Here is an 18,899-nt window from a genome sequence, read left to right on the forward strand (position 1 = left end):
TCAGTGCCTTGTCACTGGCAAAATTGGAACATTGCTTCAAAGTGAAAGGGTTTGAAGGCAAATTGCTTTCCAAATTGTTATAATTTAAGCAGTCTCGAAACATGAAATATGAAATCATGTTTATTTATTAAATGTGAGTTGAGTGTAAATTGGTGTTAGTCTACAGAATGTGGGCTAGACAGTGTAAGGAGAATGGTTGTATGAACAGGTGTTGGTGAAATTAACACCTTCCTGATTACACTATGCATGTAAACGTTGTGTCAAGTGATAGTGTTCCCCTCTTCCATCCTCCCCTCTTCCATCCATCCATCATCCCCCCCTCTCTCCTCCCCTCTGCCACCTGTCCCCAAAGGCCCAGTCCCTGACCCCTCCGGACTACAGCCTCCGCTGGTCGGGCCTGCTGGTGACGGTGGGTGAGGTGCTGGAGCGCAATGTGCCCAACGTGTCGCGCACGGACTGGCACCAGGCCTTTACGGGCATGTCTCGCCGCCAGATGACCCAGAGCGCCGCCAAGGCCCTAGCGGGCATGTACAAGCAGCAGCTTCCACCCAGGACAATGTGAGGTGGCACCATATCCCCCAGCCACCATGTCTCAATACTGACAATTAGGGGGAGGGAGAACCAGAGGGGGTTGGGCAGAAGAAGTGGCAGCTGTTTCGCCAAATGGGATTCCTACTCTGCTTCTAGCCGTCCGTCCTGATTGGGCAAAAAGCCAAATGCAATTTTCTCGTTATGTTTTATTATTTGTGTGTAGCAAGGTTTTATGGTTTGAAACATTCCGGCATGCCAACTGGTTGGAGAGAACGATGGAAATGGATTGTTCCTTCAAAAACAGGGAAACCATACGTTTTTTCTAAATCAACTTTTTCCCCCAGCTAAGGCCCAAAAAGAAATGCAATTTTTGAGATATCATGGCAAACTAGCTCATTAAAGTAATGATTAATTATTTGTAATGATTATTTGAAATTTGTAGATTGTCCCCCTTTTATTGAGAAAGTATTGTTATTTGTGACTCTTGATGGTAAATATCTGAGATCTAATTAACTTTTAATGTATTTAACAAACTGTATTCAAATCATGTAAATATGCAGAATGCGGTGTTGTATTAGTTTTGGATGAACACGCAGGTGTACGTGTTTTATAAATGGGGAACGATCCAGTGCTTTGTCTTTTAGAGCAGGGGAGTCGAACTCATTTTGCCAGGTCCGGAGTGAGTCACTGAAAATGTGTTATATTTCCATTATAGGTAGGTCCATTATAATTTCTACACATTTTCGCTTTTGGTTTGAATCATTTTAAAGTATATTGAGTTTGTTCCCCCCCCCACCCCCATGTTTTATTTTACTCAAACTGAATTGGACCCTGTATGTTTGACACCTGTGTTTTAGAGCGTATAGCCAGTGATCGTGTTGTACGTCAACCACCAACCTTCCATTCCATTTCTCTCTCCTTACCACAAAAATCTACTTTTTTCTATATGAATTACCTGCAGGCTAAATGCTATCTTGAGATCGTTGCATGTAACTTGTATTTTTATGCAAATCTCTCATTGACGGCAATGTGGGATTTACGTAAAAGTCAATTTCACACTTGGCCCATGTAACTCAATGGAGGCTTTGGACTGAATGAGCTGTAATGTGTGCACCGAAATATCAGGGCCTTTAAAACCATTAGTTGTAACGTTTTGTACTTTTGTTTGTTGTATGTATACATGTGTACGTTCGTATGTATGGATACGTATGTATACGTGTGTTAATATAAAAATTGTTGCTCTGTACATTAATGCTACACAGGCTATTACATGCACACATACTTTACATGTTAGTGGAATCCAATGATTTTCAAATGAAGGGTGAAATTACATTATTTTCGATCTACGAATTGGAATGATTCATTGGAAGGTGTTTCCTCATTGAAAATGACTTGCCTGATGATTTTTTTTGGAGCCCATTTTATCTTAAGTCAATCCTTTAGTTTGTCCAACGTTACCATTGTTCTATACTGTGTGAACGCACCCCTTACAAGAAAAACAAAAAAATGTTACTCGAGTGGTAACAGAGGAGTGCAACAGGAAAACACAAAGCTGTATATGATCTCTGGGTTTTGTTTGGAAGGCTTCCATTTGTTATTCGTTGCTGCTGCTCGAGGCTGTAGTACTCCCTGTTCTCCAAAACATGGAAGTCCCATGGTAGTGGGATGCAACACTACTAGATCAAGAGGTCAGTAAACAACTTTTCTGGGATAGTTCTTCAACTATGCCAGAAAAATACTAGGACTTTGCTTTAACTCTTTGCTTTTTAACTGGTTTTATGTCCAAAAGATAGTGATTTTCTGTGTTGGTCTTTTCTTGACTCCTAAATGTGCCTTTCTTCATGGGGAGAGAGTAAAGATCAATTTTTTTCATACTGGTTTGTCTCTCGTTTGAATGGTTATTTAGCTTCGATAAGATCTGCCACATAGGCACTGTCAATGTGTAAGAAACTGACACCACACACACACACACACATCTCTGCCCTTCACAAGCAGTTTATACCTCAGAGTAAGATATAAAGATATTGACAGCAACTCAGTGCTGAAACGGCCTCCAGAGACACAATTAACCTACGGATCGATGCACCATCGCTGGATTCGCTCTGCTTATTGTACAAGGTTGGAAAGGTCAAGAAAATCCTGGGAAAGTCATGGAATTTTTTATGCTGTTTTCCAGGCCTGGAAAAGTTTTGGAAAATGATAAATGCTGAAAAATAAAGGAACGCAAGGTGGTGGCCTTGAAATTTAGTAGCTAGCCGATCAGAAAGTAAATCATTTACAATAGTGCTAAGTTCAATTCAATGTAATTTAATTATTAATTTAATTGAGAAATGCATATATTCAGCAATAGCATCACCAGAATACTAATCTTGATATGGTACTACAGTACATCCATTAAATACTAGTAAGGTTCCAATTCTAAGACTTCCATTGCAGTCCTCGAGATCTTTAAGAGTCCCTTTTAAAACAATAACTTTCAAGCTCTTTCAGAACACCAGCTGTATCTTCTCTTACACTTACAAATGCATGATTAGACATTTACACTCATTAGTTATTCACACTGCATAAATTAACGTTTCCCCTTAAAATGTAATTACGAAGAACAAGGTACATCCCGCAGTGTCAGGAAACAGAGAAATGTTAAACTCTGTCATCAGCCTCGGGAGACAGTAAAAAGTACTGCCTGGACAAAGAGGTTGTTTCCTAAATGACACCCTATTCTCTAAATAGTGCACAATTTATGACCAGCCCTGGTCAAAAGTAGTGCAGTGTATAGGTGATAGGGTGCCATTTGGGACACCGACAAAGAGACAACTATTAGCAGAGATGACCTCATGGTGAACACACAGAGGACAAAGCGACAGAAGAAGTCAAAAGAATAATTGTGTTAGTGGTAGTGTGTTCACTTCCAATGACCTCTCGACTTACTGCTGTGGCCATGTAGTGTACAGTTAGTGTTATTTTATGTCAGAGATGAGACAATGAAAATAATTATCCTGGCACAGGATATTATAAATAATAACCATAGGTTTTTAATGTGTCCAAGTAAGTAGATTGAAATATGTATCTGCATGAATGCTACGAGTCTGGCCACTGAACTGATGAGACCTTTCTTGATAGCTTTCTCTTCAGTGCCTTTGCTCGTATCCTTTGTTATATTGCTACTAAGTCCCCACTTGTTGTGTAGAAGTACTGTTTTTGTTCCATACCAAGTCCCCACTTAGTGGATGACCCCGTGAGGCTACCCACTTCCTCATGTTCCCATCCCATCCACATTCAGTTAGGCCAGTTGTTTGTCGTAGTCATGAGTTGGAGTGGTTTTGTATACGCTGTCCACTGTAATTACATTCTACACCAAGTGTGTGATAGGATCGGCCTCTTAAAGATGTGGATGAAATATTAACATTTCACGAGTGGTGCGTGTGTGGCAGAACATGGAGGGACCTGTGGTTAACATTGCCATGGCAACAAGCCAGAGTCTATTGAGTTTATTGCCAGTCATTGGCTCTGCAGTTCATAAGAATGAGCTTCCACGCTCAGCTCTCTACAGTGAATAACAGTCATACTGCAATATAATCCCTATTCAACTAAACCCCAGTGCAACAGATTTCTTGGCTCACTTTGTTCTCTTAAGGCTGAATATATTAAGTATACTGAAGAAGTTGCAGCATAGAAGATCCCCCTTGTCTAAGGCAATGGGCATTCCTCACCTATTGTCAAGTGGTTTTAATTGCCTGGCTGATTTCAGTGTAGCCCCCGCTGTAAAACAGAAAACCAATTACTACACCACTGTGGAACAGGGCATGTCAAATTAACTATTTCATTCCTCCTTAGGTCCTTATTGTTCCCCAAGTTCTATTTTTCAATATCCACTCAGGGAGTACCAGCACAATAAATAATTTGTTGTTAAAGTCTTTATGATGTAGCAGTATCTTTTTATCAGGGTGTTTATGCTGTTACAGTATTAACTTCTATTTCTTAAAATCAACCCAGGGAGTTCCTTAGCAGCACTTGAAGACATTGGAGACATTAATTTACAAAGTCTTTATGTAGCAGAATATTTTCATCAGGGCATTATGCTAATGATGCTGTTACGGTATTGCCAGGGGTAATTTAGGCCTATCACATTGATGTGTAGACATTTTCCTTTTTATTTACTCAGATACCATTCAAATGTTTCTCTATGTATCTGTTCAAGTGCCAGGACCTCAGAGATACATTGACATTTAGCAATATTCCGAGCACGGAATATTGCAGGATACGGGCTCAGTGGAAACTGCTAGGGCCCTCCTGGAAGATTTATCTAACAGTCTACTGCAGTGAGGCCTCAACATTAAGCAAATACACACACACACACACACACACACCTCTCGCTAAACACACTCTGTTAAAAATAAATAGATCACTTCTAATTCTCTTCTAACAGCCTTGCGGGAGTCTGAGTGAAAGCTGTGAAATAGGAATTGAAACCCAAGTGGAGATGTAAACGTGATGGGAAATTGACTTTCTGGTTTGAGACTAATGGGAGGGGTTTTGTTAACAAGTGGGCTAATCGATTCGTCTTCTTCTCTTGAAAATGAATAACAAGTTCACTTTCTGGTTTGAGACCAATGGTAGCGGGTTTTGTTAAATACCAGCTGAACCCCAAAAAACATTTATCTGGTTGAAAACGGCCTATGTTGCATCGATATTAGTTAGAAACATTGATTCTAGTATAAAAGTTACACTACAAAGTGTAAATAGCATCATTTTGGCCATAAAGTCAGTATCTTCCAAAACAGAGATTTGCTATTGCGTTCCTAGATCCATTGGATATTTGAGGGTTTGGTTTTGATTTCGATCATGCCCACTAACACGGATGGGAACGCCTGGGGAGAATTGTCATGCACGGATAAACAGCTGCACTGATTAGGCTCTATCCAATCGTACAGAGCTTCTAGGACTTGTTTACATAAGACAACATGTCGCCAATGTTATGTTGAAATAGCACTTGGCCCCTAAGCCCTTTATCAAGTGACCACTTGCTGATGTGTTTGATAGTGATCACTTGAGTCTGCCTGTTTTGGGTAAAATGAGAATTGAGATGATGTGCACTTGCATCCCAACTGCCACTTTTCAATATTCCAAAATTCTAAACCCATTCGTGAGTATTTTGTGTCCCGCCACGACCTGTTTTGTAACATGATTCACTCTGAAACACTGCCAGACTGACGCACTCTCCAGTAATAGATCATGTGCCTTGCACAGCGATAGGACATGGTACATGGGATCAGAGAGCAGCATCCCAGTGTCAATACCACATTACGCATACTTTTTTATAAGTACATAACGACGCCGCTAATGGTTGGTCATGGAAATTTGGTTAAAAGTCATGGAAAAGTAATGAAATTCCATCTGTCAAAATGTGTATGAACCCTGTCCCTTATTTCCGTTGTGATTTATGTATTGCACTCAGTAGCTGCCTTAATCAGAAGCAACCTTTTTTTCTTTACCCCCGTTTGAGGGAAAGACGATTTTGTCCTTTGTCCTTTATCTGTCACCTTCAAATGCTCAAAGATGGCCAGTGTAACGAGATAACAGGCACACAGGCTTATTAGGTTATTTCTCTTGTTCGCTGAAACTATCAGAGACTCTCCAACAAAAGACACGTAATTCAGTGGATGGACAGCTTTAGTTGGCTATCAACCTTTCAGGCCATTCATCCTTGCCGTGTTAATCTCGATTTTAGCTAGCCTAGCCCTCCTCCAGACCTGGGTTCAAACACTATTTGAAATAATTTCAAACAGTTTAGTTGGGCTTCATTGAGCTTGCCTTGTGCAATGGAACAAATAGAACAGTCACAGAACTGCAAACCCCACCCATCTGGCACTCCAGACAGGCTAAAGCAAACACTAAAAGTATTTAAAAGATTAGAAAAAGATTTTAACCCAGGTTTGTACTCCACTTTCGTCCAACACTTGAAGCCAGTGTGTTAAAGCTTTATGGCAGGGCTATGACCTCTCTTGAGGCATACTGACAGCCTCCCTCGCTCTAGTTAGCAGACATGATGGTTCTGTTGCCACAAGGACCTGATTCAGAAGAACTTGATTCATGCATATGTAGTCCCTCTGTTGATGGTTCTTATTAGGTTGTAATTGAAAGTATCATGTTTCCAGATGGAAAAAGCTAACCTTGTCTTCATCAAGATGGATGACTGACATAGAAGGTCCATTTGACTAATGGTACTCATGTGACCAAATGCACTTTGATAGCATGCTGAGGCATCACGCACCAATAATTTTTGGAGGGAGCACAGATGGCCAAATCTTTGATTAATTCTGTGTAAAGTAAGCTATATCCTATGCAGGGGCGTCATGCACCCCAAATATCTGAGGGGACACAAATAACTTGAGCATGGCTGGGGGGATGGTCCGAAGGTTGTAGAATTTTGAATTTTTCAAACACCTGAAAAAGCGTTTTCCTGTAATCTAAGAGCCATAATCATTATCCTTAATTTTATGTAAAGAAATATGTATATTTTTCTGCATATCTAAGCATACCTCTTGAACTGTCTGTATTCTCCTGACTGGTGGTTCTTTTTTGAAAGAAACAATTTCAACAATTTTACTGACTTACAATTCATATAAGGAAATCAGTCAATTGAAATAAATAAATACATCTATGGATTTCACATGACTGCGCAGGGGCGCAGCCATGTGTGGGCCTGGGAGGGCATAGGCCCACCAACTTGGGAGCCAGGCCCACCCACTGAGGAGCCAGGCCCAGCCAATCAGAATGAGTTTTCCCTCACAAAAGGGCTTTATTACAGACAGAAATACTTTTCAGTTTCATCAGCTGTCCGGTTGGCTGGTCTTAGACGATCCCGCAGGTGAAGAAGCCGAATGTGGAGGTCCTGGGCTGGTGTGGTTACATGTGGTCTGCGGTTGTGAGGCCGGTTGGACGTACTGACAAATTCTCTAAAATGACGTTAGAGGCAGTTTATGGTAGAACAATTAACACGACATTATCTGTCAACAACTCTGGTGGACATTCCTGCAGTCAGCATGGCAATTGCACGCTCCCTCAAAACTTGAGACATCTGTGGCATTGTGTTATGTGACAAAACTGCACATTTTTAGAATGGCCTTTTATTGTCCACAGCACAAGGTGCACCTGTGTAATGATCATGCTGTTTAAGCAGCTTCTTGTTATGGCACAGCTGTCAGGTGGATGGATTATCTTGGCAAAGGAGAAATGCTCACTAAAAGGGATGTAAACAAATTTGTGCACAACATTTGTAAGAAATAAGCTTTTTGTGCATATGGAAACTTTCTGGTATATTTTATTTCAGCTAATGAAAAATGGCACCAACACTTTATATGTTCTGTTTATATGTTTGTTTCTTTGTAAATGCTTCTCTGCAAGGAATGTGTCTTATTCAGTACATTTATTTATTGTTTGCTTTTCTAAAAGTCAACCAACTTTCCAGCAGGCATGCCAGCTAAGGTAGACAAGCTAGCTACTCTAACTTGATTGATAGCCTGAAATGGCTTCTTGGTAGCTAGTTATGAGGTTAGGAGATTGGGAATCTATCTGGGCTAGCTAAAGACAACTTCATAAAATTGCTAGAGGCTAGTAGATAAATACAGAGAAATAACAAAAAAAATACATGTAAATATATATTTTAAATAGGAGAAATCTGAGGGGGCACATGCCCCTGTGCCCCCTATGGGCATGACGCCTCTGATCCTATGTACGTTTTTACTCAAAGCATCTGCCCAGGTAGAAGGCCCTACCTAATCATTGGTTCAGCACTCTTTGAACAGGCGATAGCCACAGTTCGTATGAAAACATTGCATTCCCTTCTGAGCTAACTTATGGACTTATGATTCAAATCTCAATGGGTTTAACAGTGATGTTGCTATTACTGGCTGATTCATGGCATAGTATATACATATACAGAAGAAGGCCTGCATCCCAAAAGGCACCCTATTCCCTACATAGTGCACTTCTTTTGACCAAAGCCCATATTTCACCAGAGCCCTATGGGCCCTGGTCTAAAGTAGTGCACTATGTAGGGAATATGGTGCCATTTGGGATGCAGACAAGGTGATAGCAGGCTGTATGTAGTCTATGGTTTGGATCTCAGCACATTTAGATAGACCCCAGTCACTAATCACTTGATGCACTGACCTTCAGATCAGGGGGGAGCAGGATGATCCAGGGTCTCCCACTGAATGTGACTCAGCACTGACAATGAGTGGATTAGATGGTTATTAATACTAATAACTCTGACTGGGTTGGAGGGTTCAGCAGAGTTTCACAAATTAGATGGGAGATTTCTATTGGTAATGAGTCAGAAAAGCATTCAAATGGGGATTATTGCAGTATACAGTATATTGGGGAAATTGAGTATTACTGTCTATGACCTCGTTTATTGTAATCTCTAAAATGCAGAGGTGAAATATTTATCCCATCCTTGAGCAGGTAATTACAGCGACACCGTGCAGCTTGTTAAAAATGTCATTAAATGTTAATGTAATTGTCTTCCTGTAGGGTGGCTTACAGGATAAATACACACAGTTTGTTGTGATTCAGATTCAGTTTGTGTGTGTGTGTGTGTGTGTGTGTGTGTGCGTGCGCCATGCATTTGGGTGTGTGTGTGCGTCCCTGCACGTGTGAATGAGTGTGTTATAAGATATGTGGGGAGTGTGTGTATTCAGATGGGTGGAGGCGTTATCAGAAATAGAATAGCTGTCCTGATGCTGATTCACATCTCCCAGGCTGTCTGAGGGTCTTTGAACTGTACATTCGCTCCTGAGGACACACAAGGTCACACACACACACCTCTCTGCAGAGAAGATCCATCCACAAGCTGAAAGAGATACTCGCAGATATTGACGCACTGCCTCTCAAACTATGGCTCACACACATCTAAAAAGCCCACTGTGTGTGTCCCTCTGTCCCTTATACTCTGTCCCCCCAGGCCACTGTAGTTTTATGGGACATGAAACCTGACGAGCCAGGAAATATGTGCTTTCCGGGGACATTATTTCCTGTTCAGCTTTCAAGACATTTTTCGACCTGTTTCAACTAATATTGTTGTAACACTTCTTCCTGTTTGGTTTTCCTGAGTTATTTTGTGGTACCGTGTGATCATGATGTATTTTTCGAGGAGATAGACAAGGGTCTGTTTATATCTGGCTTATACCACCTTGACCAAGGACGTGACTAGAATTTATCCATTTGTATCTAGCTTTTTTTAACCTTAGTTTCGTGACAAAGCGTGTGACTTGGGTATTCTTGATTTGTTTTGTATGTGTTTTGCATGTGTTTTGTCTCTCTGTGTACTACTGCTGGTTTTGGAAAATTGATGCTACATCTGAAATTAAGAGTCAGAGGCAAGGTCTTGTTTTTCAGCTCCAAGTACTGTATTATTTAATCTTCTGCTAAGTGAATGCAGACATCTTGAGTTTCTCTTGAGTTTTGCTATATGTAAACCATATTCCCGCCCAAATCTTATTAGATTATCAATTAGAAATCTAAATTATGACTCATCCGGACCCTAAGTAAAGGTGTTTTTAAATTGTTCACACTTAGTGCCTATTAACTGGCAGAAGTACATTCTCATGGCAAATTAATTATCTGGCAACGCAAATTAATTTAGGCATTTTCACTCTCTCGGCTGGGGTAGTGTTGTTGCTTAGCAATATCGCTGATGTATAATAAGAACTGGAGACTGCGTCCAAGATGTCCGCCCAGTTGTTTTCAAGGTAATCTACTCACATTCGCAAAAGCCGATTCATGGACTGTCTATATCCGGGTTGCATCTGGTTTATACAGACCAACAGCGTATGTTCACTCAGTGCGCACAGGGAGCAGTGTGAGCAGTGATGACATCATCACTTTATCAAAAAACATGACAGACATTGGATGAATGTAAAATGTTAATGTCTTCGGCTGTGAATGATGAAAAAATTATATATGAATGTTTTGTGCAGAAAGGTGATGACTAAAGTGTCTTATTAGGAATTTTCAAATCCATTGGTGTAAAGTACTTAAGTAAAAAAACTTTAAAGTACTGGAGTTGGAGTGTGCCCCTGGCTATCCGTAAATAAAAAAGTAAAACAATTGTGCCGTCTGGTTCGCTTAATATAAGCAATTTGAAATGATTTATACTTTTACTTTTGATACTTTGGTATATTTTTGCAAGTACATTTACTTTTGATACTTAAGCATATTTAAAACCAAATACTTTTAGACTTTTACTCAAGTAGTATTTACTGGGTGACTTGAACTTTTACTTGAGTCATTTTCTATTAAGGTATCTTTACTTTTACTCAAGTATGACAGTTGGGTACTTTTTCCACCACTGTTCAAATTTGACATCTCTATGTGGCCGTCTATGAACATTTTCTTTCTGGGCCGGGCGTCAGTTAAACTGCAGTACTGAAGCAAAACTTTAGGAGCAGTCGAAAGACGTGCTTCTAGACCAGAACCCTGGCCCCTTGAGCAATATTGACCATGAATGCAGAGGTGCAGCACCGACGCTCCTCTACGCCTCTGGAATGAGTTCTGGAATTCGCACATGTTATGCATATCAACTATTGGGAAGCTCTTGCTAATTTTCCCATGGCGTACCCCATCAATTTAGTATGCAGTGCCTCAGCACTCCGCTTGAGTGTCTCTTAGATCAGGTTTAATAATTAATTTGTTATATTTAATATGTGTTACAGCGAGTACACTATACGGCAACCCACCAGTGGAGTGAGTGTAGGGGAAAGGTCTTTGATGTTCCTTTTATCTTGGGTGGTTGAACGATAGTGCAAAGAGATGGCTATGCTGCCAAGGCTCCACATGTACAAAGACAACGAGTAGAGAGAGATGTGGAGAAGAGTTCCCTCAGTATCCCAAACCACTTCTTGTTTGATAGAATGGAGCATGTAGCTTCATGCAGAACACCACCAAAACTGCCAATGAATCATGCTCACTGTATAACAAATAGACCAGAAGCGGTATTTATCATCAATGATACACAAAGTGGCCTGAAGGAGAAAGACATCGGGACCCCTTTGCGGATTTCTTAGAACACAAGAACGTTCCCTGTCTTTCCATGTCCAAGACGTCGGCTGAAGACATCCTGAAGTCTTCACGGGAAGGCAAACATCCAGGGAACGTTCCAACATGGTTTGACAAACTCTTGTATTCCGTTTCTTGCAGCCCTTAATTTAAGCAATCATAGGATCACGTCACAGTTTTCTTTCAGCGTGCTTGTGTGGTGTCCAAGACAACGTTGCTAATTATGCTGTGATGATAAGAAGTCCGCTTACACTGTTCTTTGATTATAAAGATTTTATTGTATCAAAGTTCACATTATTAATTTACAGATATCTGCAGTTATATCTGGAGAGAAACGGCCAATCTGTTGATCCAATATGTTGTCTCTCCCCTTCCCTTTGTTCAGAACCTGGTATTTATATCCTATGTAACATAATATGGCGTGATTTTAATAAACCAATCCCTGGCCTTCCACATGTCTCCCCATATCCTCTATTCCAAGAAGCCTATGTAGTAATGCTTTCCAGATATTTCCGCAAGCAGAGCCAAGTTCCCTCTAACACACTTTTTGCAAATGTCAGCAAAATCATAGACCCTCAGACACTACACTTGTCTTTGACTCGCAGATAAAAAATGAAATCCAAGAGCTGCATTGTGTTTGGCATGTGTGATATATTCTCCATTGGCCTTGACACAATGACATTTGACACCAAAAGTATCCTCCACAGCTGTCTGAATTCTGAAACCCATCAATGTTGACCGTCTCTGATCTGTCTGTTACTGTATAAACCTGCAGTAGGCTACAGACTCTCCTCTTCTCTTCATCAGACTGTCCCAGGCCGCCCAATCTTCAGCCCTGAAACATCAACGCCTATTGATTGATCTGCCTTTAATGATTAATGTTTAATGCAAAGTAAGTCTTATTCCAGGGAAGAAAATGACATCATTGGTGCGATGCTTGTCTGGGCCGCATATGGGGATTACGCAGGAGATATTTCACACCCCAATGGGTGTGTCCAGAGCCATATATTTAGAGAGCTGGACCAACTTTTAGAATTTTGAATATTGTTCTAATTCTAGACATTCAGTTACATAACATTGTTTAAATATTCCCCATGTAATGTTAATGGGGAGCTAACATGGCTGCCATATAATGTTGAAGTGTCATGTAAATGCATCATAATGCAGAAACCTCAATGTCCCTACTCTCTAAATACATGGCTCTGGGTGTGTCTTATGCAGCGCTCCCCCTTGGCACCAGACTCAATGGAAATGATTGAGACTGTTGCCCAGACGCTATTGCAGGGCGGCGACGGTGGAAGTCCCGAATTAGGTTGGGGTCCAGAACATCCCCAGACGGAACCCAGCTCCTCTCCTCAGGGCCATACCCCTCCCAGTCCACCAGGTAATGGAGCAGTCCCCCACGGAACCTGGAGTCCAGCAGGTCCCTCACAGCATACGCCGTCAAAGTCCAGGGGCGGAGGGGGCATTACCCGGGGGACGGCATCCGCCAGAGGACCAGGAACCACCGGCCTAAGGAGAGACACATGAAAAGTAGGTGAGACACGGTAGTGAGGAGGAAGGAGCAGCCACTACGACACCTCAAACCGTGGGCTCAGTTTCTTGCAGGGCAGGTGGAGAGGGAGGTTTCAAGTGGACAGCCAGACACGATCACCAGGCTGGAATACGGGAGCCACACTGCGGTGGTGGTCAGCTTTGTCCTTCTGCCGACAAATGGCCCTCTGGAGACGGACATCCTAGACCTGTCCGGCCCTGTGGAATCACTCGTCGACAGCGGGCGCATCGGTCTGGCTGGGTGTCCAAGGGGCCAGGGCCGGCTGGTACCCCAGGACGCATTGGAAGGGAGTGGAGAAGTGAACGAGGGAGTTCTCGGCATATTCTGCCCAGGGAAGAAACCTAGCCCACTCACCCTGCCGGTCCTGACAGTGGCAACGAAGAAACCTCCCCAGCTCCTGGTTTATGCACTCCACCTGCCCATTTGACTGAGGCCTATACCCGGAAGTGAGGCTGGTCATGGCCCCGATCTTCTCCTCTTCTCCAGGAAAGCCTTTCACACTTGGGAGCTGAATTAGGGGCCACGGCCTGAGACAATGTCCTCCGGAAGTCCATAGTGCCGGAAGAGCTGTTGGAACAGGACCTCAGCGACCTGGAAACTTGCGAAGCCCAGGAAGCTCTGTAGGCCCTTGATGATGGTGGGGACTGGCCATGACCTGACGGCGTCCGTCTTCTCTCTTTCCATGAACACCCCCTGAGGACTGATCCTGTATCCCAGGAAGGAGATGGTCTGTTGGTGGAATTCGCGTTTCTGCCCCTTCACCAACAGGCTGTGTTCCCGGAGGCAGAGTCGGACAGCTCTGATGTCCCTGACGTGCTCCTCGAACGTAGCCGAGTAGATCAGGATATCATCGATGTACACCACCACCTGTCTACTCAGCATGTCTCGGAACACGTCATTGACGAAGGACTGTAACACAGAAGGTGCGTTGGCGAGGCCGTGGGGCATGACGCAGTATTCATAGTGGCCTGAGGTAGTGCTGAATGCCGTCTTCCACTCGTCTTTTTCCTGGATTCGGATCAGGTTGTAGGCACTCCTCAGGTGCAACTTGGTAAAGTACCGGGCCCCTCGTAGCTGCTCGATGGCCGACAGAACCAGAGGGAGGGGGTACCGGTACTTGGTGGTGACTGCGTTCAGCCCCCTGTAGTCAATGCACGGCCTCAGTCCTCCGTCTTTTTTGGCCACGAAGAAGAAGCTGGTGGAGGCAGGAGAGGTAGAGCGTCTGATGAACCCCTGTTTAAGGGTCTCCGCCACATACTTCTCCATGGCCTCAGTCTCCGCCATGGAGAGGGAGTAAATGCGACTTTTCGGGGGGTGTTGTCCCTCCAGCAGGTCAATGGTGTAGTCCCAGGGCCTGTGAGGAGGGAGACACATAGCCTTTGATGAAGAGAAGACATTGGAGAGATCTGCGTACTCACGTGGAATGTTGGGCTGGAGGGCGGACTCCGGACTCTCCACTGGCGTGGAACAACAAACCACCGGCAGGCAGGTCTTCCGGCATGAGGTGGACCAGGCTGTGATCCTCTTGGTGATCCAATTGATGGTGGGGTTGTGTAGTCTGAGCCAGGGCAATCCCAAGACGATCCGGTGAAGGGGTGACGTGACGATGTGGAATGACAGCTCCTTGTGGTGCTCCGGTAGTGTGGGAATGGTGATGGTGATCGGGAGAGTGACGTGCGTAATGGTGCCTGATCCAAGTAGTATATTGTCCAGCGAGGTGACGTGTAGCGGAGAAGGCAGTGGCACGGTGGGCAACCCCCATTCAGAGACCAGCTCCCTATCTATAAGGTTCCCCACTGATCCGGAATCTATCATTGCAGTGGAAATGGAAGAGAAGGAATAACCAGTCATCGTTATGGGAACTAAAAACAATAGTTTTGTGATGGGAGATGACATAACACTCACGGAGCGGCGACGAGAGTCATACCACCTAAATTGGGAGCCGCCAGGAGAACTGTGGTCCGTGGTGGTGTAGGGGGTACTGCCCAGATCCATGGGTGAGGACTCGGAGGCAGGGCGGCTTCCATAGCTCAGATGGGGTGAGCGTCGAGGCTCCGGGAGGTGTTGGGAACGACGTCTGTCTCTCAACATGTCGTCAAGACGGATGGACGTGGCGATGAGGGTATCAAGGTCCATCTCGTCGTCCCAACATGCGAGTTCCATCTTGATGTCCTCCCGTAAGCCTCTCCTGAAAGCCGTGCGCAGAGCACGCTCATTCCAGCCGGAAGACGCCGCCACGGTGCGAAAGCTCAGAGCGTACTCGGACGCGGGCCCCTCTCCCTGTTGTAGCTGGAGGAGACGCTCACCCCCGTCCTTTCCCTCCGTGGGATGATCAAACACCGCCTTGAACCGAGCGAGGAAGGTGGAGTAGGGAAGCGGCGCGGCCTCACCTCCTTCCCAGACTGCCATGGCCCAATCCAGCGCCTTTCCTTTAAGTAGCGAAATCACCAGCGCTATCCTGGCTTGGTCAGATGGATATCCCCCAGGCTGACGCGCCAGATAAAGTGAAACCTGTAGCAGGAAGCCGCTACATTTAGTAGGTTTACCGTCATAGCGCTCCGGTAGGGCGAGGGGTCCCTCAGAAGTTGGTGATAGCATGGTAACAGGTGGATTGGGTGAAACTCAAAATTGAATACATTTCAACTCTATATCTGACATGGTACAGGTGTCTTTTTTTAAAAGTCCATAACAATGTGAAGGAGGGGAATACTTTTGTTTCAAAGTAGATTTGTTTAAGACTACCAAGAATCACTGTGTGAAAGTGTTGATAGGGGACAGAATGCGGTCGGACCATCATATAATTGGCATATACATTACTCTTACTGAATTTCCACGTGGGCGAGGATATTGGAAATTTTATCAAAGCCTATTGGATGATAACTTGTTTTTAGCTAGGACAGAGGAATGTATAACAGATTTTTTCCGACATAACATAGGTACAGCAAATCCCCTTATTGTATGGGACACCTTTAAATGTGCCTTTAGAGGCCATGCAATTCAGTACTCATCTCGAAAACAAAAGCAATTTAGGTCAAATGAGTCCACACTAACAAAGGAAATAGAAGGTCTAACAGACCAGATAGATAGCAATAAAAACTGTAACATAGAGACTCAGAATAAATTAGAGGAAAAACAAAAATAAATGGAGAAACTTATTCAAGAAAGATCAAGTGTAATATATTATAAAAAAATAAAGCAAACTGGATGGAATATGGAATGCACCAAATTCTTTTTTAATCTTCAACATAGGAATGCTACCAAAATAATTTATTGAAACTGGTTACAAATGACGGAGTCACCCATGATTCACCAAATTATATTTTGAAGGAGGAATCAAAGTACTTTAAGCATATGTTTTCGTTTCAGTCGCCTCCATCTCCTCTAACTGAAGCAAATTGTAGAGATTGTTTTTCTATTGATAATGTAAAATTAACAGCCATACAGAAAGACTCATGTGAAGGTGAAATTACAGAGGAGGAACTTCTGGATGCAATTAAAGAAGAAAAAAAGTCAGGGAAAACTCCAGGGTTGGATGGCATCCCAGTCGAGGTATACCAAAACGTTTTTGATATACTCAGAGGACCGTTATTAGCATGTTTTAACCACAGATACATTTTCTATGTAAATGGTAGATTATCAGCAACTCAAGAAGAAGGTCTGATTTCATTATTACTGAAACAGGATACAAGTGGAAAATATAAAGATCCAGTCCATTTAAAAAATTGGCGGCCCCTTACACTTCAGTGTTGTGATGCAAAAATTCTAGCAAAATGTATAGCGCATAGGTATTGTCGGACATTATTCATTCTAATCAGACAGGTTTTTTACATGGCCGATACATTGGAGATAATATAAGGCAAGTACTGGAAACAATAGAACACAATGAAAAATCTGGGAAACCAGGCCTACTATTCATAGCAGACTTCGAAAAGGCATTTGATAAAGTACGACTGGGGTTTATATATAAATGCCTGGAGCATTTCAATTTTGGACAATCTCTTATAAATTGGGATAAAATCATGTATAGTAACCCTAGGTGTAAAATAGTAAATAATGGCTATTTCTCAGAAAGTTTTAAACTGTCAAGAGGAGTGAAACAAGGTTGTCCACTATCGGCATATCTATTTATTATTGCCATCGAGATGTTAGCTATTAAAATCAGATCCAACAATAATATCAAGGGATTAGAAAAACAAAGGTGTCATTGTACGCTGATGATTCATGTTTTCTTTTAAATCCACAACTTGAATCCCTCCACAGCCTCATAGAGGATCTAGATCCATTTTCTAACCTCTCTGGATTACTACCAAATTATGATAAATGTACTATATTACGTATTGGATCACTAAAAAATAAAAAAATTTACATTACCATGTAGTTTACCAATAAAATGGTCTGATGGTGATGTGGATATACTCTGAATACTTATCCCAAATGAAATAAATGATCTCACTCCAAAAAATTTTTATAGAAAGTTAGCAAAAATAGATAAGATCTTGCTACCATGGAAAGGTAAATACCTGTCAATTTGTGGAAAAATCACCCTGATTAACTCTTTAGTATTATCCCAGTTTACCTATTTGCTTATGGTCTTGCCTACGCTTAGTGAACAGTTTTTTAAATTATATGAGAAAAAAATATTCCATTTTATTTGGAACAGCAAGCCAGACAAAATTAAACGGCCTATTTATATAATGAATATGAATTAGGAGGACAGAAATGATTTAATATTAAAGCATTAGACCTATCACTAAAAGCTTCAGTCATGCAACAATTATACTTAAACCCAAACTGGTTCTCTAGCAAACTAGTAAGATTGTCTCACCCAATGTTCAAGAAGGGACTTTTTCCCTTTACTCAGATTACAACCCCTCACTTTCAGGTATTTGAAAAGGAAATCATCTCCCAAATATCACTTTTTCTAAAACAAGCCATAGAAAGTTGGTTGCAATTTCAATTTGACAGAACAAATATTGCAATAAATATTGTGGTTAAACTCAAATATACTAATTGATAAAAAAAAACGTTATTTTTTGAGAAAATGTTTAAAAAAGGTATAATCTTCGTAAATTATATTATCGGTAGGAATGGTGGAGTTATGTCGCACATGCAGCTAACAAAAACATATGGAAATGTCTGCTCTACCCAAAATTACAACCAAATAATTTCAGCATTACTGCAAAAATGGAAGAGAAAAGTGGAAGGAGGAAAAAGTAAGGAACTTGTCTGTCGGCCTTGCATTAAAGCACATAATTGGTTAAAGAAAATTGTGATAAATAACAAAGTTTACCAGTTTCATTTAAGGACCAAAAGATTGACAGCCGTCCCATATAGATTGCAAAATAGTTGGGAAGAGATTTTTGACTTACCGATTCCATGGCATAGTGTTGATGAACTGATACGCAAAACGACGCCGGATTCAAAACTTAGAATTTTTCTATTTAAATTATTGTATAAAATTCTTGCTACCAATAGAATGTTATTTGTATGGGGGATACAATCTTCCCAGCTCTGCAGATTTGGCTGTGAAGAGACAGAATCATTAGATCATTTGTTTTGGTACTGTCCATTTGTAGCTTGTTTCTGGACACAGGTCCAGGAATGGCTGAAGGATTGCAATATTTGCATGGAGCTAACCCTGCAGATAGCACTACTGGGTGGTCTGAAAAGTCATAGTCAATCGATCAATAATATAATCATACTTTTAGCAAAAATGTTTATTTTCAATTCACAAACTGTAGAAACAATGAGAATA

General features: G+C 42.1%; 1 protein-coding gene across 1 annotated transcript in view; it reads left to right on the top strand.

The window, feature by feature from the left end:
• Positions 1-2,405, top strand: part of prrc1 (proline-rich coiled-coil 1) — a 35,824-nt gene extending 33,419 nt beyond the window's left edge. Inside the window, exon 9 of the mRNA XM_041897495.2 lies at positions 353-2,405. Within this exon, the coding sequence (XP_041753429.2) occupies positions 353-562 (210 nt within the window). The 3' untranslated portion in view covers positions 563-2,405. The remainder of the gene's footprint in view (positions 1-352) is intronic.
• Positions 2,406-18,899: the final 16,494 nt, after the last annotated feature.

Source organism: Coregonus clupeaformis, unplaced genomic scaffold (genome assembly GCF_020615455.1).
Source record: "Coregonus clupeaformis isolate EN_2021a unplaced genomic scaffold, ASM2061545v1 scaf0391, whole genome shotgun sequence".
NCBI lineage: Eukaryota > Metazoa > Chordata > Actinopteri > Salmoniformes > Salmonidae > Coregonus > Coregonus clupeaformis.